Source organism: Colias philodice, chromosome 21 (assembly GCF_061535455.1).
Source record: "Colias philodice isolate Cphi_HAF_F1 chromosome 21, ilColPhil1 Martin Lab GWU primary, whole genome shotgun sequence".
NCBI classification, from domain to species: Eukaryota; Metazoa; Arthropoda; class Insecta; order Lepidoptera; family Pieridae; genus Colias; species Colias philodice.
In genome coordinates this window covers 5,725,514-5,747,245 of record NC_143106.1, presented here as the reverse complement: position 1 = coordinate 5,747,245, position 21,732 = coordinate 5,725,514, and the positions used below count along the sequence as shown (strand labels likewise).

Genomic DNA, 21,732 nt, shown 5'->3' with positions numbered 1-21,732 from the left:
AAGCGAGAAAATAATATGAAATGATTGTATAAATTTGATGCAGAGAAACCCGAATCACATATTCGTGAATTCGCAATTATATTTCTGTTCTGAGTCGATAAAGCATACGTGAAAAAATAGAAAATAAATAAAAATGCGTATTCTCAACATATTCATAACAACAAAATACACCTGACGCGAAGTTGTTTATATAGACGTGACGTCACGCGTGTTTCTGTCAAAATGACCGACTGCAGAATTTCAACGTTTTATTTTATTCACATTTTATTGATAATAAAAAAAATAAAAAATAATAATATATCTTTATTTCACCTTTTGGATATACAATATTGGTTATGAGGCTCTGGCTCTCTTGCTAGGCATAGCCTGTGTTAAGAAAGCCAGTCCCTTCCCTTAATACATTGTGGTCTTGATAAAGGTAAAAATAAAAAGAAAATTTATACAAAGGCAAAAATAAAAATAAAAGGGGGATAGCCAACCCAATGAATGTGTGGTGTGTGTGTTTGTGTGTGTGTGTGTGTATGTTTGTGTGTGTGTATGTGCATGTATGTGAGTGAGTGTGGGTGGATAATCTCATTAATCTTAATGTTTTTAATGTCACCATTTTTAATTTATTTATTATACATTTTTCCTTAAAAACACTAATTCGTTCATTTATGGATACTGTCGTCATGCCTATTCAACTTGCTCCAAATGAATTGTATATGCGCACATCGGAAGCACATTTGTAGCGTGGCACCGCTCTGAGAATGTCAACATCATCGTCTGATGACGACGATTTCTTGGTGTGGCGCCACAAATAACGAACGTGTTCGATCTTGAATTCGTGTAGCGCGGAGAACGTCTCGCCACAAAGTGCGCCCGCTACAAATGTTTCCTCCTCAGAGCAATAAACCTATAGAGTACTTGTATCGAGCGTATACAATTTACATATATTTGTTTCTTTCTATCTAAAGAAAACGTCGTAAGAAAGAATGAGATAGCTATAGACTACAAGCTACGTTTCAACATAGTCATGGCACCATTTTTACTATAGGTACGTATTTAGATAGATAGAAGGTGATAGTGATGGGATGTGCTTCAATCGATAAAATCGTGAATGCATTTTGCATTTACGGTTTCGTGAAATAATAAATAATAAAAAAAAAAAATAATCATAAATTTCAGTTGAATACATTATTTGTTTAATCCTACGAATATAATAAATGCGAAATTATGCGAGAATGGATAACTTTCTCTTTCACTGCTGAACCGATTACAATGAAATTTTGTACATACACACATAGGATAGGTTTTATACCGGAAATCCCACGTGAACGGGAACTGTGCGGGATTTTCTTTAAAAACGCGGGCGGAAAGCTAGTATATTTTAAAATTAATTTTAAAACTTGAAATATAACTACATAATTTAACATAAAGATCAATAAAGTTAAAGGAGTGAGGAGAAAGGCACAGTCAGCATGAATTTTAACAAGTTCATAAAAGGACAGTCTTAAAGAAAACATTTTCCTTACATCCTACTAATAAAGCGAAAGTTTGTGAGGATGGATGTTTGTTACTCTTTCACGCGAATACTACTAAACCGATTACAATGAAATTTGGAAAAATTACTTTTGATCCCGTAAATCCCACAGGAATGGGAACTATGCGGGTTTTTCTTTGAAAACGCATGTATATTAAGTATGTATTTCAATAGTAGTTTCTCATCTATGAGAACTGTCATTTAATCAACCGTTTAATTTTCACATAGTTACACATTTAAAGTAAATGTGTAAAAAAATTTCCAAATAAAAATTCACTCACACACAAATGTATTTATTATCTAAAGGAACAAAAAAAAACGTAAGCGTAAGATTGCACAATTCTTCTAGAGTATCCATCTTGATAACACGCAGGCTCGAAATGCAGTGAACACAATCTAGCAAATTTCGACGGCGTCCAATCTACACGTCTCATGTTTTATACCCATTTTTTATTTAGCTCTGGAAATCTAAAACAAAATGAATTTATTAATAATCTAAAAGAGAAACAACAAACTAAACAGATAAGTCAAATAAAACAACCACGTGGTATTTTTTATTTTCCTGCTGTAGAAAATTTACATCTATTATTTGCAACAACAACTACATATAAATCTGATATAAGAAACAAAATAAATAAATCAACGTTAATATGAAATAGATTTTTTGTCATAAATCGATAATATACGCTAGATGTGTTACAACACTACGGTGGTAAACAAAATGCCAAACGTGATAATATTGTGACATTTTTTAAAAATTATTTAATTCTTTTGTATTCCACAATCCCATAAAGTGGGTAAATGTTACAGTTACAACATAAACTTATAAAAAAGCGCTTGATAAAACCTTCAAATAGGGTTAGAACATAAATATTTATCAATTTGCTGAAAATCACTTACCGATGGAAAGATATTTTTTCATTGTTTTCATCCAAAACTCCCATTCGACTAGTAATAGCCGGTAGCTAAACATACAATAGTCATTTTAGCACACTGACAAATAAAAAGAAACACTATACACTTTATATTTTCTAAATATTTCGTTAAAAACACTTGACGCACTGAGCCCACCAGCTGGTTGGAAAACAAACTGACTGCCGGCGCGCTACGTTTGAAGACAGTGCAGATACTCTATCGCTATCTCAATCTGACTTATGCTGTTATTGACTAAGAGTAAGTAGATTAGAAAATATGTATTTTGTTCTGTCTCAATATAAGAACTCTATATAGGTTTATTCCTCTGAGGTTTCCTCGGTGTGCGGGCTCGCGTACAAATATATGGGGGCGATAAATGTGCCGCGTTTCAAATGTGGCGCCACAATTATCGAGACACAAGTGTATGCCTGGTGTGTGGCGCGCCTTAAAGTGTATGCCTGGTTTCAGGTTTGTTTGCTCTGTGAAGTCTGTGAAGTGTGCCGTGAGCCGTGAGGTCACTGACAGACGACAGTTGGCCACAGAATTAAAGGCACTTTTTATTTCAATAAATATACATAGTTTAGTAATTAGTCATCCTTTCAGATACAGTGCTGTTATACATAAACACTAATTAAAACGATTTATCATTACTAATACATTAAATAAATAAGGTAAGTCCTGATTATTTTAATTTGTATCTCTCCCAGATGGTTTTCAAGCATTATCCTTGGATATTGTAAAATTCATTGCCTTTTATGGAATTGTTGAGTGCTTGAGATAGTGAGTTGTGACATCGTATTCGTATGCCCTACATCGGTGGTTAATTTTAATACTCACCTCAGATATCGTGAGTCATTTCTATGTAAGCGGACGTTATTTCGTTGTGACGTATACTAACGTTTATCGCATTTTGTCGATAAATTTCCAGCATTTTGTGTTATTCGTGTACTCTAATCTTGTTCTTTCCGAGTAAATTGTCTGGTATTTGGTATATCTTGAACTTATTGTGAGTATTTATTTGGTTTTAGTCATCATGTCGTCCCGAAAGACAGCTGGTCGCCGAGGCACCAACAAGAAGCGCGCCCAACGCGCAACTTCCAATGTATTTGCTATGTTTGATCAAGCTCAGATTGCTGAATTCAAGGAAGCTTTCAATATGATTGATCAGAACAGAGATGGATTTGTAGACAAGGATGATCTTCATGATATGCTTGCATCCCTGGGTAAGTTGTTGACTTGATACCATTGTGTTTATTATGTGGTTCTGGTAAACTAAGTGTATTTTACCTCGGCGCAGTCTGAAGTATGTAAATGAATTCTTGTATATTGGAAAAAGTTAAACATGCAGATAGTGTTATAAATCTTTTTGAAAGCAAAGTAATAGGAATGAAAAATAGTACAAATAAAATTTGCTCTTGGATTGACATAATATTAAAATTTATAGATAGATGTGTGTATAATACCGAATCTTATTTGTAGGTAAAAACCCAACTGATGAGTATTTGGAGGCAATGATGAATGAAGCCCCGGGCCCAATTAACTTTACGATGTTCCTCACTCTGTTCGGTGAGCGCCTGCAAGGAACCGACCCTGAAGATGTTATCAAAAACGCATTTGGGTAAGTGCTAATTGCATTTTATTTTTATTTCTTTTGAAATTGTGATTCATAAAGTATTCACAAATCCAGATGGAGACTTTGCATATAAATTTGTCTACTTTTGAAATAAATATTTTTCAACATTTACCTTTCATAGTTTAGTCTAGTTTAGCCTGCCTAGATAAACAGTATGGAAAACCCAAAACTAGTTTTTAAATTGAATTGTAGCTTGTTTAAGAAAGCAATGATATCTATAATACACATTTAACAACTTGTGCTGCCAATTAAGTAAATTCACTTGATATCAAACAAGTTTTATTAAAACTATTAATAAGTTTTAATAAAAGCGAATGAGTTATAGTTTACTACTACTTACTAGCTGTGCCCCGGATTAACCCACATTGCTTGGCTCTTATTGGTCTAAGTGTGATGATAGCCTATAGTCTTCCTTGATAAATGAGCTATCTAACACTGATAGAATTTTTCAAATCGGACCTGTAGTTCTTGATATTAAAGCATTCAAACAAACAAACTCTTCAGCTTTCTAATATTGGTATGGATTATATTAGCATTTTCACATTCCCATTTACACAATGTTATGTAAGTCTTTAGCCCAAGGTTTGCTCATACAATACAATAAACGAATTAACTTATTATACAACACATTTACTATTGTATTATGGTGAAAATAACATACTTATTAATTGTATATTTAGATTTATAGCATTCGATTTTTGAAGTGAAACTTCTTTAGGCGCATTGAGAGAAAAATTTCAAGTTTGGCCACGATTTTGGAAACTTTGAATGTAGCCAAAGAAGTTTCACTTCTGACACGTGTGCTCGGCACACACGCTCTTTTTTTTTAATTTATATACTTATTAATTGTTTAAAGATGTTTCGACGAAGAGAACTTGGGTGTGATCCAAGAGGACCGTCTCCGCGAGTTGCTGACGACGATGGGAGATCGCTTCACTGATGATGATGTCGATGAGATGTTGAGAGAGGCGCCCATACGTGATGGTATCTTTGACTACGTCGAATTTACGCGCATCTTGAAACATGGCGCCAAGGACAAGGATGAACAATAAGTTCGGAAAAATTGGCAGATTGAATCGAGTAAACACAGCAAGATTCTAAAACTACAGTATGGAAAGAATAGACTGTCTGTCACCATCTTTTTTCGCGAATAAAGAAGGTTGATGTCATTAATCGGAAAAAAGTTCGTCTGCCATTACTTAAAATTAACATGATATATTATGTAGTCTATTATTATGTTATATTCGCCAAACTAACATTTATCTTATGTAAGAACAGCCTGTTTAAGGGTTAAGTTAATTTTATGAATTTTATAATCTCGTAATACGCCGAGGTGCTAACAATATGATATTAGTTCATAAGATGGTAATTGCATTTTCTCGTACCTAAATTAAATGCATTTTAAATTTTTTTTTGCCAAAATATGTTAAACAACTATTTAAAACAGCTTCTGTGGAGAGATCATAGTTTATTGTTTACATGATTTTTTGTATCAATAAAGCATTATAAAGACCCATATCAGAACTCAGAAGACTGTATTTGTATGTTGTATGATGTTTTAGTATTACATAAATGTATAAATTATCATTCCTTGCAAAAGTATTATAATTCGACTGGTTTGTTTCAAAATGAAATAATAATATTAAGTTTCCTTTGATTATGAATTGTTTAAATATTGAAACAGTGTTACTTATTACAATTCTATCTCAGCTTATTGTTGTATGTGTAACACAATCACGTAGGTGTGTATTTACTGTCTAATAAACACGTTTATAATAATTTTGTGTTTTATTTATTAACATTGCACGTCATTAAACACGTACAACGTTGACCTAATTAGAAGTGACGATGGTTAATTTTGTTGATGGCTAAATTTGATCATTACGAGGCTCTAATTATAAAATTATACATTATTTTAACATCACCTTAAGTGTGGTTACTACATGGTGATGATGAGGCATGTCAACAGGAAAAATTAGCTTTTTCCTTGAAAATGGTGTTCATATCTCATACAAGATCATTTGAACGACATTTGAGAAACATTTTGAATGTTTATTTTAGTACAAAGGTTCATAGATATAGTGAAACTTTAATAAGAAAGAAAAAATTCGATTTATCGAACATAATTTTTATTGCCAATTAATTATAAGAACACTTAGGTATGAATTTAAAATATGTAAACATTTATAAAAAAATATTTTAATCACACAAACTTGGTTTTCCTTCGTTTAATAAAATAGCCCATTCCAGAACACTGTATATGCGCATATGCGGGTTTTCATTTTTAACTGAAACAAATAATCATTGTTAAGTTAGTAGTTAGATAGGCGATAGGTATTTATTTATTTCTATGATTGTAAATAAAAATGTACTAAAACTTGATGCGCAAATTCCCATATACTTAGTTATATTATTTTGGGAAATTAAAACATGATTAAAATTAGGTTTATATGATGTCACAGACCACAGTAAAAGAAAACTGACTGCGGTTTTACCCGCAGTCAGTTTCCGTTCCTGTTGGTCTCAGGCCTCAGCTAGATGATGTATAGCCTACAGCCTCCTTCGATAAATGGGCTATCTAACACCGTAAGAATTTTTCAAATCGGACCAGTAGGAGTTCCTGAGATAAGCGCGTTCAAACAAACAAACTCTTCAGCTTTATATTATTAGTAATAGCATGTAAGACGTAAGTATAGATTTTATTTCAATCGAGACAGAATTGTATATCTATTAAAATTATTAATTACCTTGAACTCTTACAAACTGTTTTGTTGGCACATCCAAAATTTTTATCGTTGGTCTACCCAACTGAAAATGTGTCGTGGACGGAATAATTTTGTGACGCTCCTGTAAAAATATAGGACTCCAAAAGAAAATTCCGCATACCTAGTTCCCGTGCCCTCGAAATTTATAAAAAAAAACTATCCTAACTAGGATGTCCTTTCTCTAGTATCAAACTATTGTATCTACCAAATTTCATCCAAATCGGTTCAGTGTGAAGATGTGAAGTGATTTTTTTTTAAATCGGTCGAGTATTCCTAAGATGAGCACGTTCAAAGAAACAAACGAACAAAAAAATGTTGTGTGGTTTTATGAAACCACGGTAAAAGTGAAACTGTTCGAACGGTTCCGAACACTGCTTTGTGTAGCGCATGTCGCGTGACGGTCGGCTGCCGAGTAGGTATACCTACTCGGCAGCCGCGATACACGCGACATGCGCTACACAGACCAAAAAGTTTGAGACGATGTAATAAAAGTTTCACTTTAATAAGTAGTTAATTTTTCTTCGTATAAAAATTTTAATTCCATTACAAATGTTCCTAAGTACTCGTTTTTTATGTCCGGTCTCTTTTCTCTTCTATTTAGACCGTATAAGTACGTAAACACTACACGTGCATACATTTCAAAGAAAATTTATATAGCCTGATGGGAAATTCGAAACCCGCTGTTATCCAGCCTTGTCCTGAAATGATTGCTGTTCTCTCAAGCTTGGTCTTTTATTGACAAAATAAATTAAAAAAGCAATACATTACTTGCTCCCATATATTTCTTTTAATAATTTTTGGTTCTTGTCGATCGGACCTTGCTGCTTTTGGGTTGTAATCGGGTGGATGATACAGCATGTCGTAAGGGCATAATGGTTTTGGTCTTGTTTTTGACTGTGTATTAAAAAATGTTTCTTTAGACACAGGAATGACCATTTGTGTAATTAATCTGTCTTCCGGCATACTCATATTGAATTTATTAAAATGTGATTTATCCAAAAATTAAAGTAAAAACATAACAATCATGAATGACTTTACATATCAAAAATGACTCCGATGTTTTTTTTTGTTTAAAATATCCTGTGAAAATACCCAAAAAAATAATAGATACCTATCAGTAAATGTGTGGTTACCTCTGTGGGCTGTGGGGTTCCCTATTTCTGTGCCTATTTCTTATGCATAGATTCATCTGGATTCAACATTTTTGGAGTTTTTTTTTTACAATTAAAGGCTTTCAATGTAAATAGGTACATAATGTACCTACATATTTAAGGAGGTAAATATGCCTTCAAAACACAGCTTCAATATCAATAAAATTATTTAGTGGTAGAAGTAGGTATATGAATAATGAAAATTAGATTTCTCCTTATTATTGCATAGCTAAATGGTATAATAATTGACCGCCTCCTCGGTACAGTCATGGTTGACGCGTGAGCGTAACACCGAGCGGTCCTGGGTTCTATTCCCGGTGGAGACGAAGAAAAAAAATGTCCTGTCTGGTAGGACACAGAAGGCTGATCAACTACTTGTCCCTAAAGAAAATCGATCAGATGAAACAGATGTCCCTGCCCCTTACCCCACTAGGGGACATGGGACTTCACTAAAATGGTATAATTGAATAAAAAATGGAAATGCGCAATTCAATCTCAATAATACTCGAGCTTATTTTATAGTTATTTTTTAAATATAATATACTTAGGTTTATGATTTATGATCAACGTCAGATTTTTTTGTCAATGATGATGATGTGATATTAAAAATAAGACATTTTTATTGTTTATTTATATTTACTTATTTTTACGATTTGGGACGTATGACTTTAATTTCGCCCTATTTTATTTTTTTAAATTTGTAATGGATCCATACGCGCATTATGAGGCATATGGTCTGTCCTAGATTATTTTGTGAAAATAAACTCCTAACCTTTGTTTTACTTATTTTTATTTTTTAGATTTTCTTGATTATTTAATTCCACCAGTGAAGAAAAATTATAACGTTGACAGAGATCCCCTACTTCTCTTTGAACGATATTCCTATAAGAAATATCCCTGCTTTCCAGTAAGTAAGCAACATCTTAAAAGACTAACGTTTCGAAATAAAACGAATACTAAACCCGGTTCATCGGCATCGTATAAATCGTTATTTTTGAAGAAATCTAGTGAAGGGGTAAGATTATTTTTTTCTTGTAACATTTAGATATTTTTCCCTACCCAGATTTTATAATGAAGATCGAATAAATTATTTTAAAGCTCTTACAAGAACAGTGCTCTGTTTTGGATGTGATACAATTAAAGCGTTTAGAACGTAATAAATCAATTCATTCGACTCATAGTAGAAGATGCAATCGACTCAACAATAAAGAAGAAAAACCAGTTATACAGATAACAGTCATACCAAAATCAGTTAAAACGCAAACTTCAAAGGTTTTCAACAAACGTATTTTTAAAAAAGAAATTATTAAAACCGTTTCTAATCAAGATAATTCTACAAAGAACAAAAACGTTTATGTTGTGGTGTCAGGGAGAAAAAGAGAAAAAGTTTATGAACTAAAAACATCGGAGAGCGAAAATTTTTCAAATAGATGGAGGCATCCAATTAAACACAAATTTCCAGTAAAGCAAAGTTCCAAACAGGTCCTTTATTCAATGGATATGGATAGGAATAACTTAAGAGACAAGAAAATAAAAGATGGAAAATTATTTCGTAATCAGGGCAATTTCAAGCAAAAACCTTCTGGGCATGACAAAGAGAGAAAACCTTCAAAACTAAACCTCACCTCTCCTAAAAGTCGGGTGACTATTTTTGGCCAACTAGGACGCACAGATAACGATCAATATGTTTTAAATTGTGCTGCAACAGTCAATAATAAGCCCAGTAAGTTATTTTTCTTACATCATATTGTATCTAAGTACATGATTTTGCACCTAACAATTTAATGAAATCGATTAAAACTTTTGAATGTTTGAAAGCCTATTTTTTAAATGTTTAAATATTTTTAGTACCTACAAACGTGACACATCTTTCCGATGGTTTCAGCTTTAGAAATAATCCGTGAGTAAATTATATTTGATATTACCAAACGTATTTATGCTTGTTAGCTAAACTTTTCAATCTCGAATCTATTTATTTCATGGTTTCAGGGATTATATGAATCAATTTTCTAATTATACAAGTTCGAAGAAATATTCAGTATGGAATGCTAATTTAGAGTAAGTTTGATCAGGCCTAGGCAGTTACTGAAGCCTTTTTATACATACTTACACATTAATAAACAATTTTACACCTAGTTACTTCAATATTTTAATACATTTTGTCATATTTTTAGAAACGATGCAAATTCTAATGAACGAGCTGAAAGCTTTCAGGATACATCAAATCTTAGAAATAAACATTTTCCCAGGCATGTACATATTGTACCTACCTACAATGAGTTTTTAACATTTTAATTATTTTTTAAAATACTTAATATGATAAATTTCAATCTGAATTACAGAATGGAATCTCAGGGTATCCAGGTAAATTTATGCGTATCGAAGAGTAAAACTGGAACGAAATACATGAAAGATCAATATATTCAATGTATGTGCCAAAATACTGATAAAAACAAATCTGATGATGAAAATGAAAATATTTTGAATCAAAATCAAAGCCCAATAGTGGTTATTTCTGTGTATCCTAAATTTGAAAAGGGGGATACTAATTTAGGCCACACTGTAAAAATTGAGCAACGTCATACTCCTTCTCCTAAGCACGCTCTTTATAACGAAATGCAAATGGGTACATCTAAGAAAACTGATGAAAGAAATGTTATTTCTAGAGAAAGGTATCGTTCAAAGTCTCCGATTTCAGCAATTTCGCAGGGAAAATCGGATATTTACAAAAAAACTGATGGATATCGTTTAACATCACCTAATCGTTCCCCAAATTATTCTCCAAATTTAACACGTAAGTTCAATAATGAGATAAATAAAAAAACATATTCAAAACACGACTTTAGATATGAAAAAAGCAAATTTAAAAATGGAAATAGGCCCATGCCTACAAAAATGCCACATAGCAATGAAACGAGATCTGAAACGGAAACTTTAAATGCAAGTCGAAATTTAGCAAAGAAAGCTTTAGTGGATAGTTACATAAGTAAACTGGATTCTGAAGAAGGTTTTAAGACTATAACTCGTAAAAATTTTCTTGTTCCTAAAGATGACGCTTCAAAAGTGACCATAAATATAGATGGCGAAACTGAACAATATGACTTACTATTTGAGCAGAATAAACAAAATACAAATTTATCAGTCAGGAAGACTATCAAGGAAGCCAGTAACAAAAAGAAAACGGATATGCGCGATACAGCTTCATTGGAACATCTATTTGATCTTTCTCAAGAGATATTACCTGGTGCACACTCCGTATCGCAGGTTAGGAAAAAATCACCGATAAATTTGAAAAATGATTTGCGTTCTTCCGTAAGTTTCATGCCTGATTTTTTAAGTTTTAATTTTTTTAAGTGAAATATTAAATTTCTTAATGTTTCAGGATTTAAGCAATGCCCCAAAATTAAACAAAAGGTCATCAAAATTGTGTGTTCGTGATAGTATTGAAATTTCCCATAGGTTCGTGTCAATTATTTATTTAAAGTTATTATTTATTTAATCAAAAATTTAAAGTTTGAGTGTACAATAAATATTAATTTATAGGCGAGGTAGTGGTGGTACTAATCCAAAACCAGCTAAATCTAAAAATTCTAAGGAACCCAGCAATTCTACACAATCGTCAAATTCAAAAGGTACCTAACCTAAACCTACTTTTTCAAAACACAAAATTTTAACACTAATAGTTAAAATAATAAAAGCATATAAAATGTTTGATTACACAGCCCGTGCTAAACATTACCGTGGTGATAATTGTTTCATACCAGATCCCACTGAGAGAGATAAAGAAATTAGAGAATTACTCGGAATACTAACTGGGAGAAAATGTGAAGCTAAAACCAATTCAAAACAACGGATCGAGGTACGAACTCATGAGTAGTCCTCATGTGACTAGAAATCGACACTGAGCATTGTAATGAAATAATGATAAAATATTGTATGTATAAGTTTCGGTGCATTAAAATCAAACGATCGAATGTTCATTCTAAGCCCACTAGGTATGTCAAATTCATTTATTGTAAACATTCAGAGACCATTCTTTCGTAATTGTTCTTAGTGGGTTCGAAAATATTCTATGCAATATTCTAACCAATACTGAATACGAGTTTTCGTTTACACTAAAAGATCACGAATGAATGGTCTTTGCTCTAGCTTTTTTTATGTTCGTTAATCGTTTGATGTAAATGCATCGTTACATGACCATAATCTTAGATTAAGAAAAATACCTACCATGATAGTTAATTTTTTTTTCTTTTTTAAAGGACATATTTCCTGTATATAAACATTGCGAAGGAGCCTGTTGCCAAGAAGGACGGTTGTTTATTTTTTTATTTTTTTTATTATTATTTGAGTAACTAACTACTTAACTACTCATTACAAAAATAATAAGTAAATATTTTGATATAAGTAAGTGGTATTAAAAATAATAGTTATTTTATTTTTATTGCAGAAACAGCGACAAAAAATTAATGACTGGAATTAGCTTATCAAAATTACCTGCTAGTAATTGTATGCAAAAGTTTTTCAAAAAAATTAAAAATGTCAAGGTAGAAAAACCAAGTGAATGTGAAAACAAGAAACCAGTTGGCAAAGCTGCATTGCCAGATCTTGAGGATGAAAGGTGGAATATTGACTCACCGACAAAAGTCGAAGAACAGCAAGACTTCCAGCATTCCAAAGATTCTGGTTGCAAATGTTTTCATAATCCAGCGCAACGGATCCAAAATGAGATGCAGAATGAAGAATATTCTCCTCATAATAAATTTCCAAATAACAACCAACATAATGTTCCGATCGAACCAAAAAAGCCACTTATGTGTCCTCATTGTAAGGAACCAAGAAACCCAAAAATACTGAACAAACCCCCTATTCATAATAGCGAACAAACAAATGATGCGAGTTTGATTTTAAATCGAAACATACAAATTTTTCTAGAGGTGGAGCAATTTAAAAAACAACGACCTATTATATTAACTAAGAAACAATACGATAAAGTCAAAAAAACAATACAAAGTACTATATCTAAGAAGACTAGTAATGAGAAAAGACGGAGCGCTTATTATAATAATTTCAGTATAGTGTCCATTGGTGATGTAAAAGTTAGATCCAAATGTCAAGAACCAAGATGTATAAACAAAGAGGTACAAACAGAATCTTTCGGAAGTAATAGAATTTGTTCAGAATTTTTGTCTTCTCTTGAAAGTTTCGAAAGGCATGAGGCATCGTTATTGTCCCACAGTATGTTAAGTTTCGATAGAAATCAAGAAATAGGATGTCGACCAGATATTGGTGAAGATCCTACTAACTCAAAAATAGTCAACCAACATCCACCGACTCGTAATGCGATGTCGTCGTTAGAAGTGCGCTATGCTAGCGTAGCCTTTAGTAAACATGTCACGTACTCATCTCCTTTATGCAGCAGAGGTTTAGAGAGTTCACTATTTTCAAGTTCTGCTCAAAATTATAGCAATTCGTTGCACACAATATTTAAAGGTAACGTAAAGATATTCGTGTAATATTATACAAATGTAATAGTTATTTACAAATTAAAAAATTCATTGCAGGTTACAAGAAATCAGCGACCCCAAACCTTGGCACATCTGAATTTTCATTGTGTTCAGATACCGATAGTAGAATGTCTGTTAAAAGTAAAAAATCGCAACAGACGAAAGACCCAAAATATAAAAAGCCGCTGCTTCAACGACTCGTGTCTTGCCTCATCATGAGATCGGCAAGAGTGTCAGAAGTGAAAATTGGAAAATCTCCCGCTAAGAAAGAACCGACGACGCGGACGCTCAATAGCTCTGTCGATTCTTATTATTTTAGCACTTCTTTAGCCGTATGTCCATAACATAAATCCTACTAATATTATAAAGGCGAAAGTTTGTATGGATGTTTGTTACTCTTTCACGTAAAAACTACTGAATGGATTTGAATGAAACTTTATCACAATATAGCTTATACATCAGAATAACACATAGGATAGGTTTTATCCCGGAAATCCCACGGGAACGGGAACTATGCGGGTTTTCCTTTGAAAACGCGGGCGAAGCCGCGGGCGGAAATCTAGTAATGCATATAAATACATATTAGGTACGTCTTAGATCATTAAGTAATGGATGGAGTACGCTGGCAAATGTTCTAACTAAACTTTCTGCTGATTTTGGTGCGGGGAGGGTAACTCACACTGATGAAACACAATGAAACACAATCACACATTCACAAAAATAATTTGTGTCACGAAAGTCGTAAAAATTTACGACCTTTTAAGCGACGAGTTTTTAAATTCAACTCTATCACTAAGTTTATAAAGATTAAATTTGTATTTCATTCCAAGATAGTCTCGTGGGGAGTGGGGTTCAATATCGCGTTCTAAATTCAACTTTATCACTTAGGTCATAAAGATTAAATTTGTATTTCTTTACAAGATAGTTTCGTAAGGAATGCGGTTCATTAACGCGTTTTAAATTCAACTTTATCTCCTAGTTCATAAAGATTAAATTTGTATATTTTCTTTCCATGATAGTCTCGTGGGGCCGCATCAATGATCGAGTAAACATGACTCGATTATTTGTCTTGATCATATCGCTAAACGATACATCGACGATTATTAGAAATTGCATTTAATTAGAAATGTACGCTAAAAAAATAAAAAAATATACACAAATGAAAGGTTATTCCATCTTTTTTAATATTCGACATGTTTGAATTGCTTCTGCAAGACTTGACAGTACAAAACGGCATTTTTAGCGGAGCACGCGCAGACGTCCTTTCGATGTTTTACGAATACGCAGAGTGCTTGTAATCGATTACGCAAGTAGTTTTTATGAAAGCATAAGATTTTTCGATGCGAATAATCTTATACCTCGGCAAAAGGGGAAACGCCTGCGAGTGTTATCCATTACTTAATGATCTAAGAGGTACGTATAATGTATAAACCGATATTAATTTTTTATCTTCGTTTTTCAGGGTTTCGAAATACCATCTTCAATGTATGACACATCAGCATCGTTTTTCAGTAACCACACAATAATGCCCGTAAATCGGATGAAGCGAGGATTCTTTAGTTCAATGAGAGGATTTCTCACAAACCGCCGAAATTAAGAATGTATATAGTCATGTGTCGTCTGGGCTTTGTTTTCCCGTATTTTATTAAATAAAAATTGATGTCGATATTTTATGTGTACCTTTATTTCGATCCTACCCACACATCCGTTTGTCTTGTAAAATCGGAGCAACGGAATAATGAATAGAAAAATAGTGGAATAATTCAACTGATATATAAAGAGAAGAATAGACTGTTTGTTCCGATTTAGAGTTCTAACAGACGAACGGCAAGTTGTGAACGGCAGAGGCTACTTCAGCCGTCACCACGTCGACGGCAGCCGTCGACATATTGACTGCTGCCGCCACATGGCCGAGCGCGGCGGAAAGCTGCAAGTGCGGAATACGGCAGGCTATGGAATATTTTATTCCATTCTCAGACGTATCTTCCGGTGGCAAAGAACAGCCATGGTATAATGCCGATTGTAGACGAGCTGAACATCTTAAACACCAAGCATATCGAGCCTGGGCCGATGCTAGAGCACGCAAAGATCCTGATATATCAACAAAAAAGAGAAACTTCAACAAAGCCGCTAAGTCCTTCAAACTAACGCTCAAAAGGACTCGCCTGAATAGAATCAGTCAAATTGGGGACAAGCTTATTTCCTACCCCTCTGGGTCTAAAGCATTTTGGTCCCTAGCAAAAGCGGTAGAAGCCAATTTCTGCAAAACATCTCTACCACCACTTTTAAAACCTGACGGTGCACTTGCCCATAGTGCGAGAGAAAAAGCTGATCTCTTCGCAAATCTCTTTGCAAACAATTCGCGTCTGGACGATGGCAATAAGTTACCTCCTTCTCTACCTCACTGTGGTTTAAGCATGCCTGAATTCCGTATCACTCAAAAAGAGGTCATTAAATGTCTCCGGAGTCTAGATGTGAATAAGGCAAGTGGACCAGACGGTATTCCTGCTCTGGTGCTTAAGAATTGTGCTCCTGAATTATCACCGATCTTAACACGACTGTACCGCCTATCGTACGAAACTGGTAAAGTTCCTATGTCTTGGAAAATAGCCAATGTCCAACCAATCCCAAAAAAAGGAAGTCGCAGTGACCCGGGAAACTACCGGCCGATCTTTGTCACCTCCATAATGTGTAAGGTAATGGAGCGTATTCTAAATAACAGGCTTCTGAGGTACCTGGAAGGTAACGATCTCCTCAGCGATCATCAATACGGATTTCGTCGTCATAGGTCTACTGGGGACCTTCTTGTTCACCTTACCCACATGTTTGGATCTGCTGTTGAGAAGCTTGGGGAAGCGGTTGCGGTTTCTCTCGACATCTCCAAGTGCAGGTCCACACTGCGAGCCTAGCGCGGTTGCGACGGCGGGCGCGAAATATCAAACGTATGAAACGCGCCTTTGCGTCCACATTGAAATGACTATGGCGGAAGCCTAGTGCGACGGTAATGAGCGAGCCAGCGCGCGTAGTTTTCAAACTCTCCTATCCGCGCGTTCTGGCCACACTACGGGCCTAGTCAGCAAGCGACCCAATGCGCGGACGGCGGGGGTATCAAACCAGTTTGGTCTTGTCGCTCGACTTCTTATATTATATCCTTTATTGTTTTTCGTAAAATAGCGGTAAATACTTAATTGTTGAAGTGAAACTTCTTTATTTATAAGTGCGATTCAATCTAAAACACTTATATACACCACAGTAATTTTGTAGGGTATAATCTCAATTCTTCATATAAGATTCACCCGTTATTCCTCTGTTTTATTTATTTCGTGTACAACTTCTATAATGATCTCATCTCAAAATCGGACTGTCCAGTAAAAATAGCAAATCGTCCAAAGTTTGCAACACCCGAAAAACGTCGAACCGCTACTTGAGCTCGCGCGTCGGTGTGGCCACCGCGAGCGCCCGCTCGTCGCGCCCGCCTAGGCCGCCGCCACCGCGCATTCAGTGTGGACGCACACCAAAGCATTTGACAGGGTCTGGCACAGCGGTCTTATCAACAAGCTTCCTGCATTTGGGATTTGTCCAGGTCTGTGCAAATGGATATCTGACTTTTTGGATGAGCGTTCTATTCGAGTGGTGATCGATGGTTGTTCGTCGGATCAATTACCACTAAACGCCGGTGTTCCACAAGGGTCGGTTCTGTCTGCAACTTTGTTTTTGCTTCACATAAACGACTTGTTAGGTCCTAATATATACGCGTATGCGGATGACAGCACAGTTGTAGACAGTTATACGTCCGGAGCGCAGACAGGCAATAAAGTGTTGGTGGAGCAAAGAGAGGCTATGGTTGAGCGGTTGAATCTTACTTTAAAAGCGGTCTCTAAATGGGGTGAAGCTAATTTAGTCGGGTTCAACTCTTCAAAAACACAGGCTTGTCTGTTTACAGCTAAGCGCACTGGTTTCGGTCTAACACCCAGTTTTCAGGATGTGTCCTTAAATTTATCCAATGAGCTGGAGCTTCTAGGCCTAACACTCTCTTCTAGCCTGAATTTTAAGAGCTTCATTGAGTCCAAAGTACAAGTTGCAGCTAAGAAGCTCGGAATACTTTCTAAGGTGAGGGAGTTCTTCACACCGGAACAGCTCTTAAATCTTTACAAAGCCCAGGTTCGCTCCGGTGTGGAGTACTGCTCTCATCTTTGGGCAGGTGCAGCTAAATATCAACTCAACGCTTTGGACTCCATCGAAAAACGAGCGATTAGACTCATTGCAAATGAATCCTTAACAACATGCAAACTGCATAGTCTGGAACATCGTCGGAACGTAGCCAGTTTGGCGGTTTTTTACAGAATCTTTCACGGCGAATGTGCTGAAGAACTGCATAACCTGTTGCCAGCTTCTCCTTTTTATCATCGAGGGACTCGACGCCGGGCCGGTCTCCACCCTTATGTCATCGACATCCCACCCATACGCACTAAGCGATTCGCTTCTTCTTTTCTTATGCGTACTAGTAAGGAGTGGAACAATCTTCCGGCTTCCGTTTTTCCCAGAAACTACAATCTGGATTTATTCAAGAGAAATGTGAATAGACACTTATTAGGCAAACATGCTCCATCCTAGACCACGCTTGTCGCTTTCCATCAGGCGAAGCGATGGTCAAATGCTTGCCTAATCCTAACATAAAAAAAAAAAAAAAAAAGTGCGCGCGCATGTCGGCGGCGGGCAGCGAGAGACGTTCAAGTACTCCAGCTCAAAGAACTGCGGGCCCTTCTCGCGGACCGACGCTATTATTTCCTGCACAAAAATACAGATAAATGAATAATTTAACATAATACAATTAGAAAAAAAAAAGACGTGTGACACTCGGATAACAAAATTAAAAATATCATGCATATTCCCTAAATATTCCCTAATGTGTAATTGTGTAGGTATGTTGGCAGCACTGCAAGTTATATAGCGGCAGTACACATGGGGCCAACGTGTTGGGCCAACGTGTTGGGAAAAAATGAAGATTCCTGTTCACACATTGGCCTGATCATTCTGCATTGGCGCTTCAAAGATGGACGTAGTCCGTAGAAGTTCTTGCAGCCGCGGCAATTTATTTATATACAGTGCGTTTAATTATTACGTACATGTGCATCAATAACAATGAGTGTACTCTGCCGTCTGCGATGATACCATTTTCCAATCTCTATTGTCCTTTTTTATATCTGTATAAATAAAACATTATTATGTTTAGATTTTTTCAAATGTTTAAAATGTGTACATTTTACATTTAATTTAATTTTAACTACCTATACAACGAAACTTTAAAGATTAGATTTTAGATATTATTATTATATTAAATGATAATATTATTTATGTAATAAAGCACAATTTGATCAAAATCATGCTCATTGTATAATTATTGTTATTTAATTTTTAAGAACAAGTAACTTTTTAATACTATTTTACTCATTTTATAAATATATTCATTTTTTTATCGCATTGTATGAAAGTGAGATAAGAAAAACATCTAGAATAATATAATAAATAGAAAATAGAACATCTAATTTATTGAGTCATATGGTTTTATTTTTGTGTAGTTCATGCCGTGGATTCCAAATTATTCCTTCATGTCGATACAATTCTACGAATTGTAAAACCTCGGCGCCGCCATCGCTATCGGAATAAATTTCATTGACGCGCAACGATAGTGTCTCCGCTGACGAGTAACAACAAACTGAACAAGACACCAACGTGTGAACGCTGTTTGTGGAGCGCGCCAAGATCCTTTGATGTGTGCACAAAAAACCGACAACATTCGGTTGGCCTGCCAATATTGGCGCCAACTAGGCTAATGAAGCCAACATACCGCCAAGTAGCTCTCTACACGTTGGCCCAACCCGTTGGCCCAACGCGTTGGCCCAATGTGTACTGCCACCAATATTTGACCACATTTGACATATTGGTTGACGCAAATAATTGACATTTGAGCTCTCGTTAGAGAGTAGTATATTCTTTGCATTTGAGTTTTGACTTTGACGTAAGATTAAATAACCATAAAATAAATTGAAGTGGAACAAATTGATTGTGATTGAAAGCTGAGAAATCCATAATCCATTTACATGAATTAAAAGAAAACTTTTAACCATGGCTTTCATACGGCGATGTATTCCTATTCTGTCGAAAACAATTAAAAATGTGCCCATAGCAAAACAAGGTAAATAGAACAATAATATTACTTGCAGGTTATGATAGATTCGTTGTAAATATTTTTTGGAAATTTCAGAGCAAAATATCCATCGATGGGTTTCTGCAACTTTGATGGAGTTAAAAAAACGTGAGGAAAAACAAGGCGGTAAATTGACATTTCCAAGAAACTCGTTTCTTGAATGGAATTTAGAAGCAGAATTATATGCATTTGGGAAGCGACTAAATGAGGATTTCGATTCAAGTTTACTGATGCAAGCTTTTACTGACCGGTCGTATGTAATTAAAGAGGAAATGAAACAAAAAGAAATGGAATTTGCTATTCAAATGAAAGATAATAGGGAACTGGCAGAGAAAGGTAATTTTAAACTAGGTTGGATAAACATAAAGTAAATAAATAATAGAAATGATATTAATGTGATATATATTTCAGGTATGAAGTTCATGGAGGAGTATATTCAACTTTATTTAGAAGTAGTTTTACCAAAATTTCCCAAAGAAGGTATCAATGGCATTAAAAACTACCTTTTGAGTGAAAAAGTTTTATCAAATATATCTCTACATATTGGAACCAAGGATATCATATTAGCTTCTGTGAGTACATCTAAAATTTTAAAATATGATGTATAGTTGACAAATTATAATATTTTTTTTTACAAAAAGAAAGTTATGAAATAAGAATAGTAACTCTTATTTTATAACTAATTTTTAATTATTTTTCAGGAATATCCAGTGGATAACTACACTTTAGCTAACACTTTTAAGGCAATAGTTGGAGCTTTGTATGAGTCTTCAGGTGAAGAAAAAACAGCACATTTTGTTAGAGATTTTGTAATCACTCAATTACAAGGTGAGTTTGTTAATTTTAAATGAAATTTGAATTATTTCTATAAACTATTTAAATTCGACTAATAAAATTGGTGAATACATTGTCACATAAAAAACTCAATCTCAATTATTTTGTACACATCTCAAACTCAAACATTAATTTATTCAATTAGACTTCTTCTAGAAGCACTTTTGAAACGTCATTACATATTTTTAACATTTACCGCTCAATTTTCTATTCTCAATAAATACAAATTTGATGTAAAAGATGTTTTCTGGTTATGATTAATGCCTCAGCCCCCGGAATCACAGACACAATAGAAAATCTATTGTCGTGGCCCGATCGGGCCGCTTGGTGGTCAAGGGGTTAAAACAATATATTTTATTTTATAAAACAAATAATGCTCACCTATATTCTATTTTTCTAGGTCAAGATGTCAATGAATTCTGGCATATAGAAGACCCATGGGAAATGCTATCGGGCTTCATATCGAAGACAGGAGGCACTTTGGAACCACGGCTCATTGGTGAAGTTGGCAAGGGAACCTTACTAGCTTGCTATAGAGTTGGTCTATATGTTGATAAGAAGATGCTTTCTGCAGGTAATATTCTATTTGGGAATATGCATTTGAATTCGCTGAAATTAAAAGTATTCATTACTATATCCATTTATTTTTAAGACATTTAAAAGTACATATAATTTTTCATAACCGATAAAGTCAACACTGAGAATTCAAACTTTTTATTAATATATAATGTGAAGAATAGTTTGTATATTTTTTTTTTATACAAATGTTTCCCTCATGAAATCGGCCAATGATTTGTGCCTTTACTACTTCATTATTATACAGATTATAGACCATTTGTCTATCAAAGCAATGTTTAAAAATCAATTATGCTGTTGCCCAATTGATTCAGTATTTATTTATAGTTTATACTGTGTCTAATTGTATTTAATTTAATAGGATTTGGAGAAACAATTGCAACAGCCAAGGAAATGGCAGCCCGAGAAGCCTTAAAAAAGATATTTGGAACTGAAGATACTATGCACCCTATCAATTTCAAGCTGGAAGGTATACCAAAATCAAGTGCACAATCACAACAGCAAATTTTAGCCAGTTAATTATTAATTAAAATTATTTAGTGTAGATCTAATAATAATTTGTGTAGAAATAAGGCCATAAATGATTTAAAAATAAAGTTTAATACATACATTCAACATTTTTTT

At 34.4% G+C, this 21,732-nt stretch overlaps 4 protein-coding genes and 1 long non-coding RNA gene across 9 annotated transcripts; 3 read left to right on the top strand and 2 right to left on the bottom strand.

The window, feature by feature from the left end:
- Positions 1-1,799: 1,799 nt before the first annotated feature.
- Positions 1,800-2,743, bottom strand: LOC149478921 (uncharacterized). Its single transcript, XR_016317318.1, has 2 exons — positions 2,423-2,743; positions 1,800-1,990 (listed from the first exon to the last, which is right to left on the bottom strand). It is a non-coding gene; the product is annotated as an uncharacterized LOC149478921 (long non-coding RNA).
- A 172-nt stretch (positions 2,744-2,915) lies between these two features.
- Positions 2,916-5,849, top strand: sqh (Myosin regulatory light chain sqh). The gene is made up of 4 exons (XM_089708466.1): positions 2,916-3,108; positions 3,466-3,660; positions 3,917-4,055; positions 4,927-5,849. The coding sequence occupies exons 2-4, from the start codon at positions 3,471-3,473 to the stop codon at positions 5,120-5,122; spliced, it is 525 nt and encodes a 174-aa protein (XP_089564592.1). The 5' UTR covers positions 2,916-3,108; positions 3,466-3,470; the 3' UTR covers positions 5,123-5,849.
- Positions 5,850-6,209: 360 nt separating this feature from the next.
- On the bottom strand, positions 6,210-7,952 carry LOC149478919 (uncharacterized). Its single transcript, XM_089708434.1, has 3 exons — positions 7,604-7,952; positions 6,818-6,917; positions 6,210-6,358 (listed from the first exon to the last, which is right to left on the bottom strand). The coding sequence occupies exons 1-3, from the start codon at positions 7,802-7,804 to the stop codon at positions 6,270-6,272; spliced, it is 390 nt and encodes a 129-aa protein (XP_089564560.1). The 5' UTR covers positions 7,805-7,952; the 3' UTR covers positions 6,210-6,269.
- A 636-nt stretch (positions 7,953-8,588) lies between these two features.
- Positions 8,589-15,151, top strand: LOC149478918 (uncharacterized). Of its 5 annotated transcripts, none has more exons than XM_089708539.1 (14): positions 8,589-8,720; positions 8,787-9,001; positions 9,085-9,709; positions 9,835-9,886; positions 9,976-10,044; positions 10,161-10,235; positions 10,329-11,250; positions 11,369-11,451; positions 11,530-11,618; positions 11,709-11,845; positions 12,246-12,298; positions 12,434-13,476; positions 13,548-13,822; positions 14,953-15,151. In XM_089708539.1, exons 1-14 carry the CDS (start codon positions 8,690-8,692, stop codon positions 15,085-15,087), a joined length of 3,804 nt encoding a protein of 1,267 aa, XP_089564665.1. In that variant the 5' UTR covers positions 8,589-8,689; the 3' UTR covers positions 15,088-15,151. The 5 variants fall into 5 exon arrangements, with proteins under 5 accessions (XP_089564665.1, XP_089564664.1, XP_089564663.1 ...); XM_089708538.1 differs by having other exon boundaries at positions 10,329-11,298; positions 11,369-11,445; XM_089708537.1 differs by having other exon boundaries at positions 10,329-11,298.
- A 4,351-nt stretch (positions 15,152-19,502) lies between these two features.
- Positions 19,503-21,716, top strand: mRpL44 (mitochondrial ribosomal protein L44). The gene is made up of 6 exons (XM_089708912.1): positions 19,503-19,686; positions 19,756-20,034; positions 20,110-20,270; positions 20,400-20,526; positions 20,933-21,106; positions 21,470-21,716. The coding sequence occupies exons 1-6, from the start codon at positions 19,617-19,619 to the stop codon at positions 21,625-21,627; spliced, it is 969 nt and encodes a 322-aa protein (XP_089565038.1). The 5' UTR covers positions 19,503-19,616; the 3' UTR covers positions 21,628-21,716.
- Positions 21,717-21,732: the final 16 nt, after the last annotated feature.

Bases quoted from the DNA above. Each gene is read 5' to 3' on its own strand.
- mRpL44 (XM_089708912.1), top strand. From the start codon at position 19,617: ATGGCTTTCATACGGCGATGTATTCCTATTCTGTCGAAAACAATTAAA. The intron at 20,271-20,399 runs GTGAGTACATCT...ATTATTTTTCAG, and splicing joins AGGATATCATATTAGCTTCT to GAATATCCAGTGGATAACTA. The intron at 21,107-21,469 runs GTAATATTCTAT...TTAATTTAATAG, and splicing joins TAAGAAGATGCTTTCTGCAG to GATTTGGAGAAACAATTGCA.
- LOC149478918 (XM_089708537.1), top strand. From the start codon at position 8,690: ATGGATCCATACGCGCATTATGAGGCATATG. The intron at 9,887-9,975 runs GTGAGTAAATTA...TCATGGTTTCAG, and splicing joins TTCAGCTTTAGAAATAATCC to GGATTATATGAATCAATTTT. The intron at 11,846-12,245 runs GTACGAACTCAT...TCTTTTTTAAAG, and splicing joins ATTCAAAACAACGGATCGAG to GACATATTTCCTGTATATAA.
- sqh (XM_089708466.1), top strand. From the start codon at position 3,471: ATGTCGTCCCGAAAGACAGCTGGTCGCCGAGGCACCAACAAGAAGCGC. The intron at 3,661-3,916 runs GTAAGTTGTTGA...TCTTATTTGTAG, and splicing joins TGATATGCTTGCATCCCTGG to GTAAAAACCCAACTGATGAG. The intron at 4,056-4,926 runs GTAAGTGCTAAT...AATTGTTTAAAG, and splicing joins GTTATCAAAAACGCATTTGG to ATGTTTCGACGAAGAGAACT.
- LOC149478919 (XM_089708434.1), bottom strand. From the start codon at position 7,804: ATGAGTATGCCGGAAGACAGATTAATTACACAAATGGTCATTCCTGTG. The intron at 6,918-7,603 runs GTAATGTATTGC...ATATTTTTACAG, and splicing joins AAAGAAATATATGGGAGCAA to GAGCGTCACAAAATTATTCC. The intron at 6,359-6,817 runs GTAATTAATAAT...TATTTGTTTCAG, and splicing joins ACAGTTTGTAAGAGTTCAAG to TTAAAAATGAAAACCCGCAT.